The 22,890-nt window shown below is 35.4% G+C and overlaps 2 protein-coding genes across 9 annotated transcripts in view; one reads left to right on the top strand and one right to left on the bottom strand.

Moving 5' to 3' along the window:
• Nucleotides 1–3,746, bottom strand: part of LOC149808476 (uncharacterized) — a 90,469-nt gene extending 86,723 nt beyond the window's left edge. Inside the window, exons 1-2 of the mRNA XM_089977937.1 lie at nt 3,704–3,746; nt 1,270–1,585 (exon numbers count right to left, since the gene is read on the bottom strand). Coding sequence (XP_089834063.1) covers nt 1,270–1,581 — 312 coding nt within the window. The 5' untranslated portion in view covers nt 1,582–1,585; nt 3,704–3,746. The remainder of the gene's footprint in view (nt 1–1,269; nt 1,586–3,703) is intronic.
• Nucleotides 1–22,890, top strand: part of LOC149808475 (echinoderm microtubule-associated protein-like 2) — a 175,666-nt gene that overhangs the window by 69 nt on the left and 152,707 nt on the right. For 4 of the 8 annotated variants that reach the window (XM_089977860.1, XM_089977851.1, XM_089977820.1 and 1 more), the window contains exon 1: nt 17,758–18,201. The exons of 2 other annotated variants lie outside the window; for them this stretch is intronic. In XM_089977860.1, coding sequence (XP_089833986.1) covers nt 18,132–18,201 — 70 coding nt within the window. In that variant the 5' untranslated portion in view covers nt 17,758–18,131. Of the gene's footprint in view, nt 1–4,120; nt 4,188–17,757; nt 18,202–22,890 lie in introns of those variants that run through there. 2 more of the 8 variants (XM_089977877.1, XM_089977869.1) reach the window with 2 other exon arrangements.

Below are 22,890 nucleotides of genomic sequence, written 5' to 3'. Positions count from 1 at the left end.
ACTTCTTGACTGATGCTTTAAAACGCTGTCATTAATATTATCATTAGTGTAGTACTTATGTAGCAATATAAGAGTCTTCAAGCATAGCTTGCTACTCTTTAAACTTCTGTCACCGCAGTTGGCAAAATGCACCAGCAGTTATGGGTCAATGCAGTATGAAGTAATCAGAAGAAGTAACACAGATCCTGATCTGCTGACATATTATTTTGTCATATAACTGCCACAATCTGTCAATCTAACACGTCAGTTTCCTTTGATTAAAAGATGAAAGGGTCCTCTGAACATAGTCACCTTATCCAGCTGTCATAAAAATAGAGTCCAAATCTCACTTGAAAATCCTGACCAATCAATACTGAGCATTGTTCAATTCTGAGTAAGATTTATAAGGCTGGAGTAACATTCAAAACTCTAAATGCTAAGTAGAGTTTTATTACACAGGCAAGTGGGCTCATTAAATCTAAATGGCTTTTTAAATGGGGATCATGGAGCTGTAATTTGTGTTGTGGTAGGGTTTAACGCCATTTTTCAGCACAAGATAGGCTATAGGCTATACATGGCGGCCAGTATTAATGGTGGAGGAAGAACCCGGAAAAAACCGGAAAGAACCACCAACCCACGAGAAGCTACTGGCAAGCTTTCTCACATAACCACATTAGCCAAATTTGAGACTCGAACCGATGCAGACAGAGGTTAGATGGCAGTGATCCGTAACGGTGAGCGCTTTAGACCACTCGGCCACTCGGGGCCCCGAGCTATAATTTACAAGTTTCCCTAATATTAAAAAAAAAAAACAGCAACAACTTTTTAAAAAATAGTCTAGTAGTGGGACATTAAGGAATTTTTTATTGGGGTCCTTGAAGAGAAACTTGTATAAATGTTATTTAAATTTGTGTCAAACATCAAATTATCTTAAGTGAGGAAGAAAATTGCAGGCTTACAGTTTCAGGGAAAACTGATACTGTTAGTTCTTAAAATTTTGTTCTATTTGTTCCCCATAGTATCAATTTTAACCACTGTTTCAAACATTAAACAGTTTTTTCTGCAGTTGATTGAGTAGTTGAATGTCAAAATACAAGTCTCTGTCTGCCTTACCAAGATACAAGGGTTTTACATACAATGTATCTAATATATCAAGTGGTATACAATGACATTCTAAGGATAAATAATAATTTCTGGATTTACATGAGAAAATCTTTCAGGTAATATACTTATTGAGAACCTTTCAATTATGTTAAAAGGTGTTTCAACATTACAAGTCTCCAATAGTACCTTTTTATTTGGCCTTGACTTGGGTACATATTCATCATCATCTCTGTCATCCTCATATTCAAAATCTTCTTCCTCCTCTTCCTCACATTTAAGGTTAGAGAATGGACAAGAGTTGTGTTCATCTGTCTGTGTGCAGGCATCTGATCCATCTGCTGTAGCCATGGAGGCATCAGTGCCCCCAGTAGTAGAAGTTGAGGAGGCAGGAGAAAATGACATGTTAAGGAGAAGTGCAGTTTCGTGGTCAGACTCCATCAGCAAATGTCTATAGAGATGACTTGGGTCCTCATAGTACAAGGAGTATTCAGTCTCCATAATTCTAAACAAACAAAAAATGTTGATCTTTAAACTCACAATGCCTTTACTTCATCTTCTCCATTATGTGTCCTTCAATAGTGCTCACACATCAAAGTAATGCATGTATAGGTTCCTCAAACAGCCATCTCATTATATTTTCATATAGCTGGATCAGAATTAGAAGTACAAGATAAAGGCATGACAAAAATATTCCAGATCTGTGAAAATATATAGCTCACCTGGAAAAGCTGGCATTAATTTAGAGTTGGCTACCAGCTGATAAGTTTGCATTTGTAACCAAAGTCAAGTAGTGATGAAAACCAGGGACTATTCTAAAACTGAAAATATTGGAGAAAAATTCCCCCTTCATTTGAAAAAATAATTTTTTAACTAGTGGGTACGGAATGAAGAAATTAAGGTAGGGCTTCAAAAAGAAGCATTTTGTGCATTTTGGTTGATTTTTCTGTACAATATTTTAAAAGGCAGGGCTTAAATTGGAGCATTTTGATCATGAACTTTTCAGCACAGAGTTTTAGAAATAAGGGTGAATCTTGCAACTGTGAATGTTGGCTAATGTTGTAAGTGAAATTGGAAATTAATTTATATGTGGAAAATATTAATGATACGTTCCTTTGTTAATTTCATGTTTTATTAATTAGATTGAGTAGGCCTACATGCTTTGATAATGAATCATTGTCTTTGTACGTGATTTTGTTTATAACTACACAAGTACAAATACAGCAACAACAAAAATAATTATCATACTACGACAGCAGAGATATGTATTCTCTTCTGGTAACAATTTATGTTATGATTCATTTGATTCAATTCATTTTATCACTTTTTTGGAAAATATACGAAAATCATTTCTGAATTTAATAAGTGCTATATATGTTAAGTTTTAACATTTTTTAATCTCTAAAATTTATTTGAGCTTGGGACAAAATTCAAGGAAGTGCATGTAAAATATAATAAATAGTACTCTTTATGAGAAACTTGTGACCTTACGTTGTTAAAATCGAGGAGCTCGGGTCAGAATTCTCTAACTAGTGGAACAACAGAGTGCATCTTATTTTTACAGAATGAACAGATCAATAATATGCACATGTACATTAGATGCAGTTTAACTTCAAAGCTGCAATGTCTGTATTTTCATGAAGTCTGAATTGGTTATATAACTTGCTTGAATTTTGCATATAAATTTTATGCAAAAATGTGTTTGAAGCTGATGTATTCTAAATGAATTGTAAATTGTCTCAAATTTTGACATTTCTAAATATGCAAATAGTTGAACAAAATGGTGGAAAACAAAATGAATGTAAACATACTGGCAACAAGACAGATATATTCACATCAATATACAAGATTTTACCTCAAATAATCCATTCAAAATAGTTATTTTTCAAGAGGGATTTGGTAGTGATGAAAAAATATAAAAAGATAATTCATGTGAAAACAACTCCTCAAATGAAGTCTGCCTTAACTGCCTCAATATCAATAGGGTGCATAGCAATATCTGCACCAAAACAAAGTGTTTTATGGAATTCAGAGACAATTTAAAACTAATACAAAATGCAGGCATTGCAGCATCAGGGTTTTGGAAACATTTGACCTTAAAACGTTTAGAAAACTATGCATCTACACATGCACAATAATTTACAACTTTTAATTTGTGGTACTAGTTGACGTGTTCATTTATATGGGTATCATATGTTCATCATCCATTATTTGCTGGCATAAAAATCATACTTTAGAGTTGAAAATCTAATTTAGTGTAATTTTAAGGTGGTCTCATAGTATAGCTGAACCCTATACGGTCATAAATAATTTGGAATTACCCTCTGGCTAATTACGTAAACCGCTAGGTTTGTACGGTATAATCTTAAGAACCTATTATCTAGTGCAGTCTCAATGCATTGGTTTCTACAGTGAAAATTCATTGGATGATAAATCGTGCTTATTTATCCTTTAGCGGCCATTGTTATGCCCCACCACGAGGTGTAAGCTTTGTTCGTCATTTTTGCTAAAGTTTAACGTTAATGTCATTTCTAAACAGACACTCGTATTTATCAATTAATTTAAAAGGGACACTATTGATGAAGTCCAGTCCCCACCACAAAAGAGCGATATTAAGACGTACGCAAAACGGATAAAAACTGCACCTCATACCAGGTTTCAGAAAATGAAAAGTTAATAAACGAGATTAGAACAAAATTTGCCTTCAGACTGATCAAGCTCAATTTATGCTACCAAATAGTATTTTAGAACTCTAGACCTAGTCTAGTCTACTCAAAGCTGTCCAATTGCGTTGTACTTAAAGTTAGTCTTTCCCGCGCACAAAGTTTGATGATGTAATCAGCTGTATTAGCGCGCGAGGTATGCAAGACTATTAAATTAATAAATCTATTTTAATGACGAATAAAAATAATATGCTTTAACTTTTACAACCCTGATGATATAATGCTTATATAAATTACGAGTTCATAATTTTCGCGTCATAAAAATAACTTGATTTTAACATGCACATAAATCGATGACGTCATTAGAAGAGCGGGCCATATACATGTTTATGATGGACGAAGTGCATCGTTCAGATTCTGGCATTGCTGGGGTCAGTAGTGTAGGTACGTAAAATGTATATAAATACAAATGAAAGTAACAGTCAGACTCGGCAAAACCTTCTATGTTGATTTGCAGGATACTTAAAATACTCAGAAAAAGTTACTTGTACGCACATTTTATTCAACCACAGTAAGAACAGGTGTTGCAAAAGCATTAAATTATAGTACGCACGTCCAGGTAACTCTGACCTTTTTTTTTATTTTTATAAAGCTGTTTGGTCAAAAGAAAGTTTTACTAATATGGGTGAACTTGCATGAAAGGTGTTACCGGAGTTGGTTGCCTTTGTTCATAATCTTGTACGTTGTCATCTGCTTTCTAGAAGTGCCAGAATAGAGCCATCACATGCTATCTATGGACCCCTCTCTGTTCCTGAGGTGAATGATGCACCAACCATGTTTCGATATCATGTGTGTGATATTGGTATACCTTCGTACTCCCTTGTATGCCGTGTCCAACAGCAAACTGCACAGACCCAGATCTGCCAGCGCATAATGTGCCAGTAGATCTGGGTCTGTGTAGTCTGATAAATCACTGCACCCCCCACCTCTTTTGTTGATACTGATGTATGATATGTGGGTCTGATGTCATCCGTTCATTATAATGTCCAATTTTGTTGCATGCAAATCTTCCCGGAACATACCTGCGTACACATTAGACACGTGAAATTGGTAACGGCCTTATCTAGCATAAAATTCACAATGGCCACAGGACAGATGGTTCTGCTATTCCATGTGGATTTACAAGTCACCAAACATAGGATTTGCTCCAGAAATGTAAGTGTCACCTAAAGAACACTTCGGCAGATGATACCTCAACAGCCAAGAGTTTATAAAATGTACACTAATGTGTGCATTCAAGTTGGCTGCAGACAAATAGGTCATATCATCCCCCTACCCCGAAAATCAATATCATCATCATAATAATAATAATGAGGACTTTGTATAGTGCCTAATCTTTAGAAGCTCTTAGCGCTTTACATTAGACAACACCTAAAACATAAAATACGTATATAAGGACATGATTACAAAAAACAACACCATGAAATTAGAAAATATAAAAAACGTGCTGAAAATATTTAAGGTAGGAGACATTATTAGGTCTTTAAGCTTGTTCTTGCAGTCAGAATAAGTGAGTTTTAAGAGCTCTCTTGAATGGGATCACTGTCTTTGTGTAAATATTGAGATGAACCAGACAGAATTGAGTTACAATAGTCCAGTCTTGAAAGTACTAATGAACACACAAGTGTTTTAGTGGCATCATTTGAAAGATATTTACAAATGGAGCTGATGCGTTTCAGCTCAAGATCGGATGCGGGAGGTCGTGGGTTCGATCCCCGGCCGAGTCATACCAGAGACTTAAAAATTGGTACTAACAGCTGCCTCGCTTGGCGTTCAGCATTAAGAGGTTAGTGTTGACTGGTCGGCCTGATGTCAGGATAATGTGACTGGGTGGGACATCATGCTACATGTCTGCGGCATGATGCCCCAGTGCTAGACATCACTATAAACTGCCACATTGCAGACATCGTAGTGATATGACTGAAAAATTGTTAAAGCTACGTTAAAAATCAAAATCAAATCAAAATCAGCTCAAGATATGCAGCCTTTCATATGTTCATGACATGTTGGTGCAGTGTGAGAGTACTGTCCAGAGTAACACCTAGGTTTCATACTGATTTTGTGAATTTAATGTTGGTGTTGCTGATATTTATTGTTTGAGGTAAAGGATGTGAATGAGAAAGTCTCTGTGCTATGATCAGAATGGCCTCAGTTTTATCATCATTCATCTGCAGCTTGTTACATGTCATCAATGATTTCATGTCAGAAATGCACCTCTCTGCACCTTGGATGGTAGCATCAACTTCAGTTGGGTGGCTAGATTTGTATATTTGTGTCATCAGCATACAATTGGTGAGACATTGGATGATGATCTATGACACTTGAGAGTGGCTGAATGTATAGAATGAAGACAACAGGTCCAAGAACAGACCCGTGTGGAACACCAAAACATAGATCAATTGGGCTGGAGTGTATTCCATTTGCAGACACAATTTGTGTCCTGTTGACCAAATATGATTTGAACCACATTAAGGCTGTATCATGAATGCCTGTACTCATCATCAGGATTGTACGTACGAAATCCATAGATAAAGGTTCAAATGCTGCTAATGGTTGCTGCTGAAAGTCTGTATCCCAACTATATGGTGATGACGAGTCCATTGAAACTGTGGTGTCAAGCTTATCTCTAATGGTTTGTACTTTATCATGGAAGAAATTTGCAAACTTGTCCAGAAGGTCGACTGGAGAGAAGATAGTTGGAAGTGGTGTAGATTTGTTCCTTGACATTAGCTTGTTAATAATCTCGAAGAGCTCTTTGCAGCTGGAACTTTCCCTTATCTTAGTACTGTAGTGGGCTGATTTCGCTGCATGGACTATATTTGTGACATTCTTCTTAGCGGCAGCATAGATTTGCTTATGAATAGTGAGTCTGGTGGAAAGCCAAAGCCTCTCAGCTTTACGGTGGTCTCATTTAGCAGTGCGAAGCTGGTCCCTCATGGGTGAGGGGCTGATTTATTGGCCTAGGGTTTGTACAGTTTGTTAGGATTAATCAGTAGAACAAACAACAAAGACCAGATCTGCAAGTGCATTATCCTATAGCAGATCAGGGTCTTTGTTGTTTGTAGTTTGACTCCACTTATATGTGAGTATACGTGGTATACAACGAATATTGACTGGACATGGGCTAGTTACTCAAAAAAATGATACATATTATATGAAGATATGCCAGAGCATCTAATTTTCTTTACTTAATGGGAAGAAAATTCATGTGAAGAAAACTGATCTAAAGCTAGAAACTGATCTCAGACTCTGCAAGGAAGTTTCTGTCTGTAATGGGGGCCTCTTGTCACTGACTACCTTAGGTTGGGGTGGGGTGCTCCCAGTATTATCTTTAAATATTACAGAAGACTTATCCTGGCCCATTTTTGTTAGAAGTGATAGAGATGCAGAGCTTCGAGCCCCCAGTCAGCGATGCAGACAGTTAAATTACTGAATACACAAAAGGTGAAATTCAAATAAATAACAAATTTAATTCCATTCATTTACAGATAATCCTTCCTCAAATGAAATTCAATATTCAAAACCCTATCACTCGTCTTTCACTCGACCAAGTTACTGCCTATTTCATCATCTGACTTAGTGTGATAGATTTTCCTCTTTCCCTGTGTTTCTACTCATCTCATGATCTGTAGTATTTCTTGACTGGTACCCAGTACACCTTCAGTCAAACAACCACGTCCTTCACCCTTCACTTTCTTCACTTCTGTTCTCTCCTTTTCTTGTCTCCCAGAGACTCTGGACCAACTGTACCAGGGTATTTCCCATCTCTGTTTCCTACAGTTCCTCCGGCCCCTAAAATCTTCCTTTCCGAAACTCCTTTGTAATTCCCAGAATAACAATGTTTCCCACCAATTTCGCAACATTTATGAAGCGAATAATTAGCCTCAGGGTCTAGCATATACATGTTTCCATCTGGCTGTTGTTCCGCACTTATAACATGACACTGTCCACTAATGGTAATGCTAATTTGGGATATTTCAACAGACCATTCATGTACATTATCTATGAACATTTTTCTACATCAGTTTATTTTCTATTGTAGCATTAAGTCTCTGGACTAAAAACAACCCAACACCTTGACACTTGAAACATGGTTAAATCTACGATAAAAATCCAAATCACAAGTACACACACACCTTGACACTGTTCTTTGCACAGTTAACTGTTGTTCAGACATAAGATTTAAGGGAACAATATAGCCAACAGAACATTAAAAACAACTTTTTGATGTCGATTTTCAAATAAAATTTATACAAATTATTGCTGCATAATTTTAGGTTAATTTCATTGTTCATGAATTTCTGAAAAACTAATGAAAGATCTGCAGTAATTGTTGATTTTTAATTCATGTTTGTTAGCAACAAAGTGTTAAAGTGGTAATAATGTGATTGGATAATTTGCAGAACTTTAATTCTGGAAGGTGCATCAATTTCATGTGTTTTGAAATTTGGGTTAGCTGACAAATGACTAACAAAAGGATTTATTTTGCTTGGTGTTTTATGGCAAAGCAACACAATTAGCCATTATTAGGTGCTGAGGCTGTTGGAGTAAAATGCTTGCCACAACACACACAATGGTTTAGCTAACCTTGGCCGATCTGATGGTAGGATTTTAACATTTCAGAAATAATTTGACGTACCTACTTGGAATCAGTTTGTTGAGCATGTACTTTTCCACAGAGTACAGTATTACGTGATATTTTGAATAATTCCAGTTTCATGGCACTTTGGTTTTATCAATTACTTCTTGTAGATTATTACTCTAGTTGGTAAGCTGAAATTTTTTGTCCAGTTCAGCTCTGTTTTCTCCCAAAGAAATGAAAAATCATCAGCACTGATGAGTATAGAGACATTCGCTATCTGTGTATTATGTTGTTTCCAAAATAACTCTTAAAATCTTCAATCATGGACAAAAGTTGAACATACAGTATAGACATAAACAACACGTGAAATTATCCAGGAAATGCACCTGAGAAGACTGTATACATATATCCAGGTTCATATTAATTAACCTTGAAAGTTTATTAGTAATAAAAAGCAAAAATATTTCACTGCATTTATATCAGTAAAAACACAATTTGTTTTTGAGTGGTGTGGTAAGCATTATACATGACACAAATATCTGCAATAGGCCTTCTTTCAAAAGTTCAAGAATTAGACTGGGTCATATTTATATAACCCACTTGTAAAGATCGGCCAGAGTGCTTTTCTTGCAATGAACCATTCACCGTGAACCACTTTATGATAGATTGTTTCAATCTCCAACCTACACACGATCATTACGTCAATGATGTGCACATGGAGCAGCTGTTTGATATGGTAAAGATCTTTTATCTTAAATTTCTTGAAGGAAGTTAACATTAATTCAGAAATTTATCTTGCAGTCAACCTTATTTGTTTTTATTGTTTTTTAATGAAGATTCATACTGTTTATGATCATATTTTATTTTTTTATTATCTTCTTGCTGTTTACAAAGAACATTGCCATCGGGAGCACTCATATTTTCACCATATCATTGGGGTTGTTTTTGGTACTTTTATTGCTCTTTGGTAATAAAAACCCTTTTTGATTTTTATTTTATCATATAAGCCCATGCTGCCCTATGCTATAAATTTACATTACAAGTGCCATGACTTTCAGTGTGAATTTGAAGGCACACTGCACTTGTTACAAACTGCTTTACAAAAGTCTCTGTTGACTATAGTTTGCTGTGGCTTGACAGGAAAATTTGGGGTGGGGCTTAACTGTGCACATAAAATAAAACCTTTGAGAATATTTCTGCAAAATATATTTCAAATAAAAACAAACAATAAAAATCCAAAGGAATTTGCCATGACTAGAGAGCGTACTTTTGGATAAATTTAGTATCCTTTGAGATTTATCTATGATCGTATGACTCGTGTAATTTGTAAATGCTATATTTCTCAAAATAAATCAGATGATAAAAGAAAGGTTTGAAGTGAATGCTGTTTGTGAGCATTTCTGGATATAAACAAAAATCTTGAGTTGCATCATCTCCATCTTGGATCATAAAGTTATGTTAGTGTTGTAAACATTAAAGATTGTCCCAGTCACCAGGTTTAAGTCTTGGAAATTAGCATTGGACAATTGGTCATTACTGAAAACAAACTATTTTGAGTGGCAAAAGTTGTTGTTTAAGTGGACAAAGAAACAGTGTGTAAAATCCTATTAATTGTTGGTACCATGTTGGTAATCATCTCCCAAGACATCGATATGCATTGGTAAGTTAGCTTTACATTGGTTGATAGGTAACATGCTAAAGAATTGACCAATTAAATAAGGGCAAACATAATTCTACTGGGTCTAGTACTTATGCACCTGGCACTTTTGGCAGTTTGGCCCTGCAGGACCTTAATCTTGCCTACAAAGACTTGATCGACCAAATGTCCTGCAAGAAAAAAAGTTACGTTACCTGACTTTGTTTAATGTTGTGTTAGGCAGTACACTTTTAAACTATACATACATACATACACTCTTACAGTGTAGTCCTTCTGTCACAGTGGATTTTAAAAGGAATTCCATATAATTCTATTCAAGCAAGAGGATGTTTTGCAGGGTTAATTTTTGCAATAAGGTAAGATAATTAAAGTATAGATATAAAGTAAAAGTATTTTAAACATAAAAGATGATAGATATCTTATGTACAAGTATACAGACACATCTACAACAACGGACTGTGCCCAGCAGTAAGAATTAAATTATGTAGCACATTAAAGAGTAATTTGTTCCATCTACTAATATGAGTTTTGAGATGAATGGCATAGTTCCAGAGATTTCTAGATACAGTTCTTACTATTAGATATTTTACTATTTTGGGGTCTCCATCCCTGCAGAAGGGAATTTGTCATCAGAAAATGAGTATATTGGGGAATTTTACTGCAGTTTGTAACCTCCTGACCATCACATCATCTCTTTTTAGTTTCTGTTGCAATTTATATTCAGACTTTACTTTAATGCAGATTTTTTTAAAAAATATATTGTAAACAAAAATTAGTTTCACATATCATTTTGCTCTTGTTTTGTAGAGAAGTTGCCTTTTTTAATAGCAATAGTAGAAGTTGCTGCTCTTATGTCCTTGATATTAAAATGGGATTTTCTTTTATGACAAGTCCTTACCACAAAACAAATTTGTTTTTATTCTTGAAACTTAATATAGATTTAAGCTGCATTATAATAATTCTGCTTATTATTTACAGATATTATTGGAATAAAGGTGCCCTGTTATAATATGGCACCATTATTTAATTTCAGATTGAATTTAAGTTCTGTGTCTGTGCTCAAAGAAAATTATATTTTATATACATTGGCCCAGGGCATGTAACTTAAAAAAATTCACAATCCCCAAGTCAAATTCCACAAGACCTGATTCCAATTTTCGTGTGCAAAATTGTCTTTTTTAAAAGCTATTTAGTTTTTGCACAGTGTTGCAATTGCTATACTTCAAATATGAGAAGATAAAAACAAAATCAAATTAAATTGACATGTATTATTGAGATCTCAAAAGATTCCATGTAAAGCAATATTTTCCTGCTGTTTCTCTTTACATTTTAAACTATTTCCATACAGTCTGCCTCTTTGTTTTCTGTGATTTTAATTCAGCCTGTTTGGCCTTTGTTTGGCACTAAATGAATGCTTCAACAAAAATCTTATTACCAGTTTTATGTCTTTGTGTGAATTTGGAAGGTATTAATGTTATCTTCAAAACATAAGAAATATTGCAATTTCGTTGTGCTAGGACTGATTGTGAGAGATGACCAGCCAAGGATGGTGCTGGCATTAAGAAAGTTGTTGCCCAAAATATCGCCACCCTAAATAATTTGTTGCCAATTTTCCAAAACTGTTGCCATTTTCATAATACAGAATTACTCATTTATCTTGATATCCTTGTTACCAAGGTAATATTGCCAACTTAAGTGGATTTAGAAATAAGTGGAGGAGGGCTACAAAACTAAAATTTTGCATGTAAGTGAAATTTGTTAAGAGGTGGCCTGACATCAGTGAGTAGGATTTACACGGAAAGAAAATAAAGAATTGAAATTTTGATTAATTGAAGACAAAGCTAACCTCAAATACACATGTGTATTGAGAACTTACAGTTGTGTAGAAGAATCTATAATGCATAAAGGTACTGTACATGTATATGAAACATCCATAAATTCTAGTATGGATCACATGTTAGAAAATTTATATACCATTCACATTATGTTAGAAAACAAAAATATTAGTCCTTGTATCCCACTGTCAACAAACTTGTGTCATTAAACAATTCAATGAGATATTCAATGTTGCCAGTAGCATGTGGCTTTATAGTTGTTTAGATGCCACATGTACATGGTCTAGATTTTGGACAGCTGTAGACAGCTAACATGTTGCCGAAGCTACCAAAGGGATGAGGCTTTTAATTGGGAAATGAAAACAATTAAACAAAATAAAAAGATTAACTAACATCTTTGCAGCTAAATATATATGGTTTCAAAAGATTCTAAATTTAATTTGCATTTTATGCCACCTGTGGTAGCAATCATGAGCCTAAACATTTTTCCTGCAAAGTAGAAACTTTCATGGCGCAGTAAAAGTGTTCAAATCACTTTGGAAAATGCAGTAATCGATCAGATTCCATTGCTTTTATTTATGTTTGGGGTCGACTTCTTTTGATGAAAGCTGCTTTGTTTTTATTGAAAATTGTTGGCAGCTTGCTTTGATGAAGGGTGCATGTGTTAATGAAGCCAGCACTTATACAAACTTTTGAGGACCAAACAAATGCTGGTTTGTTGTTGTGTCTGTAACATCAAATAATTGTAGAAGAGCACTGATTGACTGGTTTATTATTTTTGTTTTTCATTTGTTCAGTATTTAGTGCATCAAATGTAATAATTTCCTGTGAAGTTTCAGTAAAACTATTTTTTGGGGTACATTAAAAAAAGACCCCCAAAACAAATGGTCGAATGCAGCCAATCCTTTCCGGTCTTTGGAGGTTAATCGATTGTAACTAATCTGGTAGCATGAGTATCCGTATCAGAGCCTGGTGTCTGCATAATCGGATTATGATCTGGAAATGCACTTGTCGATATGAACAAATGATTTATGTAACAATAGATAGCTCCCAGTACATTTTATATCCAAATTTGCTGCTTCCTTTTGTACCTTTGAATTTCTCCCCCCCAAACTCAAGACTGTATATACAACCAAAAAATGTTGTCGCAAAAATTTGCCAGATGGTATATTTTGTAGCCATTGGGTAAAAGAAATCACAATTTGCGACATTGGCAAAGCCCAGTGCCATCCCTACCAGCAACCAAATCTATCACATTGTACTTCCTGCGTATGCAAAACAACCATGACCACAGACACTCATTTCTGTCAGTGAAAAAGTAAATTATTGACAAAATAGACTTAATTTTACAAATTTTAACAAGGTGATTATAACTTAAGTGGTTTGGAACCTGCTCCAGTGCCAATTCAGTGCTAATGTTTTGAGGTTCATTTTGCATTTGCCATTGAAATGTTATGTTGTTGATTACAAATATCAGCATATAAAGAGACATTCCAAAGTTGTTCCCCATGCACAATTAAGTACTCTACAAATCATTAGCATGAAGTTTCTCGTGCTTTGTATCTGTTTGGATTGAGTTTGGATGCCAGTACATTTGGTGTGTGTCCCGCATTAAATAAGCTACAGTTAGATTTGATTGGTTGCTATTGTTTTACCTTGGACTTGAACAAACAGTAACCACCCATCAGGGCTCAAGTTGGTCCGATTTATTGGTTGCAGAATGACAACCAACTTAAAAATAAATAAAGTTGCCATTTACAAACATTTGCTCACCATGACTGAGAGCTAAATTATAATCAGTGAGTTGTCTTTTTTGTCAACAGCTGCCAACTGTTCTGCAAAATGTACTCACCAATTAGAACTTTTGGTCAAAATTGTGATTAATTCAGTAGTGAATTGGAGTTCTGCCCATCAGAATTATATGTAACATATTTCACTGCATGACACACCAGAAGTGTTTTCAGATTTGAGCCAAGTAGACAAGACATGAAGCAAAAGAAACTTTGCATGAAAGTGGTTATTACATGGAGAACAAATCTCTAATGTCTTCGTTATGCTGATATATGTTTTCAGTGGATGAATATGCCAATGGATAAAATAATTAGCATGGAATTGACTTGGTATGTGGGTGTGGGTGTGTGCAGATTTTGAATGATATAAGAGAGTCTCTTACTATTTTGTAGAAGGTGTTCTCATTAGAATTTTTCTTTTTAGTGATAGGAAATGATTGCATATGCCTGGCACATCGGTCTCAGATGAATTCTCAATGTAAAGAATAAATTAGCAAATGTCCAATAAGTATTCACAACTGCTAAAAGTAATATATATAGGGTAAGTATAATTTTTATCAATTGTACAGCTCATGTATTGATATGGGAAAGTATAGATGTATCGATTAATCGTTTCACCCCTTAACTTACTATGACTGTACAGTTTTAGTCGTTATTGAACATTTTCCATGTGACTGCAGCTATTCAGAGTTGCTATTCAGAGTTGCAAGGGATTAATTAGAGGTAGATCTCGGAGGATAATCTCATATCCGAGTGATACATAGGCTGCATTCTCCCTTGGCTTTGGCTTAATCCTTGTACTGCAGATCAGGTTTAGATAAACAAATGCCTTAAAATCTCATGCAGTAGGTTTCAGCCAATCAGAACTCTCTGAAGCAATTCAGCAGAGACCTGCTGTATTGTCCTCTTTTGGTTTTACCCTTCATTAGTGTCTTGGGCCTACGTCATACACAGTTGGTATCTTTGCTCTATTTTCATTAGTCTGTGTAAACTAAAGATAATAGGGGACAAAGCTCCATGGGGCTAACATTCTGTTGATTAGTTGAGAGGGGGGAGAGATTAATTATTAAATTTGTAAAGTGCAATTATTGCTGTTAAAATGTACTTAACATGCTTTGGTGACATTAACCCAAACAATTGCTATTCATTACATCGTATTGGTCTTTACTCTAGAGAGTTTCAACTTCTCAGCTTTCTGTACACTAAACAAGATAGTCTGCATCAAAGATAAACAATCAAGTATACTTGACTGAAGTAAATTATGACAGATAAGATGCAGTGAACAATAATAATAATAATAATAATAATTGATGTCCATCCCTCTTTTATTTAGTTGCCACATCTCATAACCCACTGGGTGGAAGATCACAAATCAATTTTGCTATGTTCCCCTTGGGTAACCATCTACAGTAAAGGGGATCATAAGTCAGATAGATTTCGGTTAAATCAAATCTACACATATTCCTTCCCAACATTTTATATATGCAGTGAGAGCAAGAATATGCTGCAAATATGTGATTGATATTTTATTTTGACCCCTAGATTGTTGTCTGGGGTGGAGGTACAGCAGAGAAATGGGGGTGAACCATGCAATACAATTTATGGTAATTTTAATTATGGTGGGTTGTTGCAGCTGCTGTAGTTAATGTTATTATTGCACTCTTATTTTCTTCAACAGGGGCCAAGTGGTCTAAGATGCTTGTCTTTAGGCCTTAAAAAAATGTGTTCTGGTGCACTTATCAATTCTTCCCATGTTGTAAAAATATGTATTATAATTGTTTTTATAAAAACATTCCCAAATTGATTGATGTGTCTAATTGAGCCAGTTTTGCACAGTACTTGAAGTGCTTAGTGCATTACATATACTAATCATTATGATGGTTTTATTTAAAAACAGATGTAACTGCCACTAGTACACCGACCTTGCAACAGCCACACCCTGTTTTATACAATACAGTTTCAAAGATTACAGCCAGCAGTGCACCCACCAGCCAACTACACAATGGCTCGTACGGTACAATTATCAGATGTAACTGCCAGCAATGTATCCACATACAGACAACCACTCCACAACTTGTACAATACAGTTATCAAATACTACAGCCAGCAGTACACCCACCTACCAACAACCACACCCCAGCTTATACAATACAATTATCAAATGTAACAACAACCACACCCCAGCTTGTACAATACAATTATCAAATGTAACTGCCAGAAGTACACCCACCTACCAACAACCACACCCCAGCTTGTACAATACAATTAACAAATGTAACTGCCAGCAGTACACCCACCTACCAACAACCACACCCCAGCTTGTACAATACAATTAACAAATGTAACTGCCAGCAGTACACCCACCTACCAACAACCACACCCCAGCTTGTACAATACAATTAACAAATGTAACTGCCAGCAGTACACCCACCTACCAACAACCACACCCCAGCTTGTACAATACAATTAACAAATGTAACTGCCAGCAGTACACCCACCTACAAACAACCACACCCCAGCTTGTACAATACAATTAACAAATGTAACTGCCAGCAGTACACCCACCTACCAACAACCACACCCCAGCTTGTACAATACAATTATCAAATGTAACTGCCAGCAGTACACCCACCTACCAACAACCACACCCCAGCTTGTACAATACAATTAACAAATGTAACTGCCAGCAGTACACCCACCTACCAACAACCACACCCCAGCTTGTACAATACAATTATCAAATGTAACTGCCAGCAGTACACCCACCTACCAACAACCACACCCCAGCTTGTACAATACAATTAACAAATGTAACTGCCAGCAGTACACCCACCTACCAACAACCACACCCCAGCTTGTACAATACAATTATCAAATGTAACTGCCAGCAGTGCGCCCACCTACCAACAACCACATCCTTGTTTGCACAATACACATGTAGTTATCAAATATTACTACTGGTATATGTGCAGTGCACCCACAACCATGCCCATGACTGCACAATACAGTTATCAAATGTAACCAGTTTAGGAACACTGGATAAAGATTAACAAGTATAAATTCTTATGAGTGTCATCCAGATAAAAGATGTTAAAAGCTCTGCTTTAAACTGAATTGATAATAGCCAGACCAGAAAAGAAAAAAGAGACAACAATGTTGATGTTGATCATATTGGAATCAGCCTGTTTACATTAAATCTAAATCATTTAAAAAATTTAAAATGTTCTGTGTGTGCTTGGATGGACAGATATACCAATGTCTACCTTCTGCATAGTACATCTTGATAGAATTTGATGCAGTTTTGCTATAAAGCATGCTTTTAATTTGAATCTGATCTTTCTTTTGAACTAACATGACTTTTTGAAATTTCCACCCTAATACTTTTATAAGTTGTCTATGCAATCTTTAGGTCTATCTCTACCCTTTGTGAATGTCTGACATAACTTAGTCCTACCCTTATGTATGTACTTGAATATCTACACTTGCTTAGCAAGACAAGTAAATATTCTTGTGCAGTCAACATGTTCTTGGGTCTGTCCTAACTCTGGTGTCTATTTTCTGTGTCTTAATTTTGAAAGTATTGAGATACCCACCATAAAACCATTTATATACTTTCACTGAATGGAAAATCCAAGTCACTCTGGGGAGGAACTAATAAAATAAGTCAAAACTTGAAAAATTAAATATGTTCTGAATCTCAACCAATATGTGGAATTAACTTCATAGTAGGCAACACAAAGGTGGTTGCATTATGTCAAAAAGGCACGAGGTAGCATACTGTGGACCCCATTGTTTTATAATGGTCATTTGAGGCTCATGGAGTAGGATCATGTTTATTTGAATTTTTTTATTATCATTTTGATAAAATAATATATTTTAATTAACTTTATGTGAAATTTATTCTTTGTCTTTGCAAGTGGTTTACATATTTAATGTACTGGAAGTTTTCTTCTCTACAAAGAGAGACATCATTAGCTTGTGGGCTTGAGTGGTAATAATGATGAAGATATGCATGGTGTAGTTGCCTCCCTTGTCCTGCTCCCAGCCTCCACTTTTCATATTTGAATTTTGCTTAGTTTTTACTTGTCTATATTCGTCCATTATGCCAGGCTTATGTACTTTATCTTGCTGTACATATCTTATCATAGGGTGTTATCTTGGCAGGATCAAGGCTTGAAGACCAGACTGGAGTTTAAATCAAGCTACTTTTCTCCCCTGTAGCAAAGATATTGATTTTACTCAACAGTACTGCATTCAGATCATGTGAGGGAGCCTTATTAGATTATCACTCTGGATAATATCATCAGTTGTGGTGTTTTGAATGAGGGACAAAGTCACCTGAGCTACTAGTGTGCTGTCTTGTTTATGCTGTGCAGATAGTGACCCATCAAAGGATGGGCATGCATTCCATTGGGAGATAAGATTGTGTTATAGTGTAAGATACTGAGAATCAGCTTGTTCAGGATGTCTTTTTTTCCCCACACATTCAGACAAACAGATTTACCTGCTGCAGGAGGCATGGATGATGTCTTAGGTGGGTTTTTACTCAATAAGTAAGGGACCGACCATTAAGGGGAGTTGGAGAGAAGCATGGATTTTATTGAGAGGAAAAATTCTGGCCTGTATATAGCTTGCAAAAAATACTGTTTACCTTTAAAGAAAAGGAACATGGTTGGAAATTTTCTTTTACATTGAGATAAACAATTAGTTTTAAAAAATCTGGTTGAAAAGAAACTTCTGGGCCTTGCCTCTAAGTGGTCTGTCCCTTATTGGTGGTATGCAGCCCTTACCAGCAACATTGAGTGAGGTAGGTTTGCTGTAACAGGTGGCTGCATATTTTGTCTGCTGTAAACACTCTAAGCTTTTTGCCTAGTTGATATTGCATGTTAAGTATAGTCATCCTTTCTTGTTTAGGTAAATTATTTTCCTTTCTGAATTTCCTCTTCGTGAGAAAATGTATTGTCACATTTATTTGCAGTTTTGCATATAAATATGTCCTAAATTATGTACAAATGCTTAGTCTTTGTTTGGGATAAAGTTTGGTGTACCTGATGCCTCATCACGTTGTAGATATAACTGACTTTATCCATCTATCTCTTAATAACCTGTCTCTCAGGTAACTTATTTTGCTTTAATCCTCAAAATAACTTGAGGTCTAATGCACATGTACATATAAAAAAAAACTTCATTGGTGGATTGCCTTAAAGATACAAAAGCGTTTTTAAGTTTGAAAGATCCAAGGTTCAAATTATTGTTATCTAATAAAGAAAAATAGTCTGCATATTGAGTTTTACTGGAAAAGGTAGAAATTAAGCAACCAGTTGAATTTGGTGTAAGCCTGTCTATATTAAAGGTCAGGGTTGCTACCTCCTCCCAAAAATAAAACCTTTCAGTGTAACAACTTGTTTCACTGTATATAACCTTGCCAGACTTTATTGTTTGTTCTTAGAGAAGTGTGATTTGTGATGTGATTTTGATTTTTAACGTAGCTTTAACAATTTTTCAGTCATATCACTACGATGTCTGCAGTGTGGCAGTTTATAGTGATGTCTAGCACTGGGGCATCATGCCGCAGACATGTAGCATGATGTCCCACCCAATCACATTATCCTGACACCAGGCCGACCAGTCCTAATACTAACCTCTTAATGCTGAACGCTAAGAGAGGCAGCTGTTAGTACCATTTTTTTAAGTCTCTGGTATGACTCGGCTGGGGATCAAACCCACAACCTCCCGCATCCGATGCGGACGCTCTAACCACAAGGCCACTGGAGCGGTTTGTTCTTAGAGAAAGTGGACTATTTGTTTTCAGTGATGCCCATCAACACACTTCTGCATTTGTTCTCATGTGTAATAACTGCATACCATATATATTGGCTTGGAAGTTGTCTAACAAATAACAACATAGACCCTGATATGCCATTGTATATTTTGCCAGCAGATCAGGATCTGTGTTTGTTTCACTCCTATCAAACTGCAAAGACTCAGATCTGCATGTTTATACTGTAACAGCAGATCTGTGTCTGTGCAGTTTGCAGCTGGATTCAACTTATAAGCAAGTATGATTATGGTATATGAACTATGCCATTACTTTTGTTGTCCCAACACTTTGCAAGCAAAACAGGAAAGCAGTGTGTAATCTGTGTTCTGTCTTGCACTGCTCATGGACATTCACAGGGTATGCACTCTGGCCAAAAGTCACTCTGCAGAGGATATTCAAAGTGTGTGTCCTATGTTTGACTAATAGAAGACCTCCACCTCTGATATATATAAAGAATACAAATTATATGGCGAATAACAATCCTTTCAAGTGCACTGGATCCAGCAAGGGATCACGTGTCAAATGGATTTAGATAAATGCAATAAACTGACAACAAACAGTGCGAAACCAAGAAGACTATAAAAAGATGGCCATGCCGAAATAAAATTGTCTTTTGCAGCCAACACATTTTCTTTTAAATAATTCTCTAAATTTGCTTAATAGCCAATAATGACTACTATAACAATTAAATATCTGGGATATAATCTGCGCTTACATAAATTTACATAAAATAACATGTCGTTATAGCTCATCAATTTCCTGGCCAATAAAAATATTTGCCAGTATCAGCAGCAGGTTGAAATAAAACTAGATGAAACATTTATCGCTGTCAGTTTATCATATATATATATATATATATATATATATATATATATATATATATATATATATATATATATATATATATATATATATATATATATATATATATATATATAAGGGATGGCATACTCCAATAATAAGTTTTGATGTTATGAAGCTTGTTTGTGGGTTTTTATTCCACAAGTTTTGCCAAGTATACATAACATTGTGGTAGGATATTTGGCTGTTACATGTAGACCTGTCTGACCTGATAGCTGTAATTAGAAGCTCTTGGTGTTTGTTGTAGGGCAGATAGTACATGTTATTTTTTTTCTATCTGAGTAGGGATGTAATGACTTGTAACATGATTTTGAATGATAGCTCTTCCTAACTGATAATAAAATTATGGTTATCAGTTTACAAAAAAGTACCATACTGGTATTCAAGTCATACAGTATCAATCTCAGAAAACTGTCATTTTTATTTTTGTGCATTGTATCCTTCATGGGCTTTAAAAGCACATCTATGGTATATAATTGTTTACAAGTCAGATCCAACCACACACTGCACTGACCCAGATCTGTAATCACATAATGCACCAACAGATCTGGGTCTGTGCAGTTTGTTTGGACTAATCAGGAGAACAAACAACACAGACCCTGGTCTACCAATGCATTACCTGATGCAGATCTATGTTGATGTTGTTTGCACTTGGACCAGGCTTATATGATAGTTTATGTATGTGTATTTAGTTACGACTAATTGCTATGCCTCCTACCATTACATTCCTAATATATGACCTATATATTATAGTACAGTTTATAAAATCCCAGAATGATAAATGGGACAACGTGCAAAATTGTGCCAAATCACCAGTATTAAACGAGTTGCACTAGAAAATTTTGTTCTTAACCAGTTGAAATTTTTACCATTCTTATCCTTTCCAAATCACAGTCCAAAAATCTCAGATATAGGAAGGAGTATGAAGATACCTTATATGCCCTTCAATATAAAATGTGTTGATGATATAGAAGGGTGAATCTTGACATTGTAATTTTATTGATTTATATGCCTTTAGTTCACAATTCATTCTTTTGCTGGCATATCTAGGTGTATGAAGTTTTTTTTTGGAAGCAGGAAGTAGAAAAAACAGTGTAGACCCTGATCTGCCAGTATATTATATGATGGAAGATCGGGGTCTGTGGTGTTTGCAATTAGACTGGACTTCTGAATGAGTACCTGAGGTATGCAAGATCACATTGGCATGCTCATCGATATGGTGTGTTTTCAGATGGAGAACATTTTATCATTTGGTCATATTCATAGTGGTCATAGTGGTCGTCAGTAAGTTAATACTGAAAAATGGTTCTAAAACCTTACTCCATAGTTCAGGGGACTTGATGAATACTCATAACTGACATCACTTTTCATTCACTCAGTAGGAAATCACTGAGCTTTTTGTCATTCCTTGTTTTAGAGAAAAATGCTGATGTCAGCAGCATCAATTCGGTCATGTTAAAATATAAAACAAAGCTCTAAAAACCCATATGTAGGAGTTTGAGGAAACTTGTTATTATTAATGTTTAGGGAATAGGGACTGGAAAATTATTTATTTCCGCTAAAGTAAATCCCACTTTCTATGACTGGGATGTTTCAGAGGTCAGAGAAGCATTACCCTTCTGAGAACAAGCTTTTCCACTGCAGATAACAGTTTCACTTTATCAATTACACTTTATGCTATAATCAAGTCATTGATATAGATATACCTGGCAACTTAATCATTTCTTCTCAAAATAATATAACCCTATAAGCCAGACCCATGACTGAATGATTTCTTTAAGAATCAAGTTCAGATTACAAAGTCCTGAGAGTGTCCAGTGATTAGGGTTGATACACTAACCAGGAGATCAGTGAGGAGAAAAGAGGGGTCACTGCCCAATCAATTATGACAAAAGAGGGGTCACTGCCCAATCAATTATGACAAAAGAGGGGTTCCTACCACTGGATTTTATATCCATGCTTATGGTTTGAATGAATGCAATTTCATTTAAACTGACGAATTTCTCATGTCAATTTAGAAATCAGTAAGTAGAGAAACTAAGTAAGTACTTCTAATTGCGCAAACAAGTGTACTTACTCATTTGTATCTTTTAATTTAGTGTCTGAAATACAATAACAAATATTTTGGAATAACAAATGTTTGCCAGTCACATAATATGCAATTTGGATGAGCTGTTGACATAACCAAGAGATATTAATGTCCAAAACCATTCGACCCCATGGCCCCCACAAAGGATATAGCTTGAACTGGTCTGTAATAATGTAACACTTAATTTAAATCCTATATGAAGTGAATTCTTGTTTGGTAAAATAAGATGTGTGTTTCTGATCAGTCGACCATCCGTTTTACGTTGCTGACCTTAGCACTTTTTGCCCCTCAAGGAGTAAAAAAAACATTTTAAAAAAGTCATGAAATCGATTTGTGTATCTAATTGATGAATTGAGTTGATTTAGTCCAGTACTTGAAATGCTTATTACATGATATATGCTAAACATTAAAATATATATAATTTTTAAAATTTGTTTAAAAACTACCTATAC

This window comes from Sinohyriopsis cumingii, chromosome 1, assembly GCF_028554795.1.
Source record: "Sinohyriopsis cumingii isolate HCF-2022 chromosome 1, ASM2855479v2, whole genome shotgun sequence".
NCBI lineage: Eukaryota > Metazoa > Mollusca > Bivalvia > Unionida > Unionidae > Sinohyriopsis > Sinohyriopsis cumingii.
The sequence above is the reverse complement of the archived record's forward strand: the minus strand, read 5'-3'. Positions and strand labels throughout refer to the sequence as shown.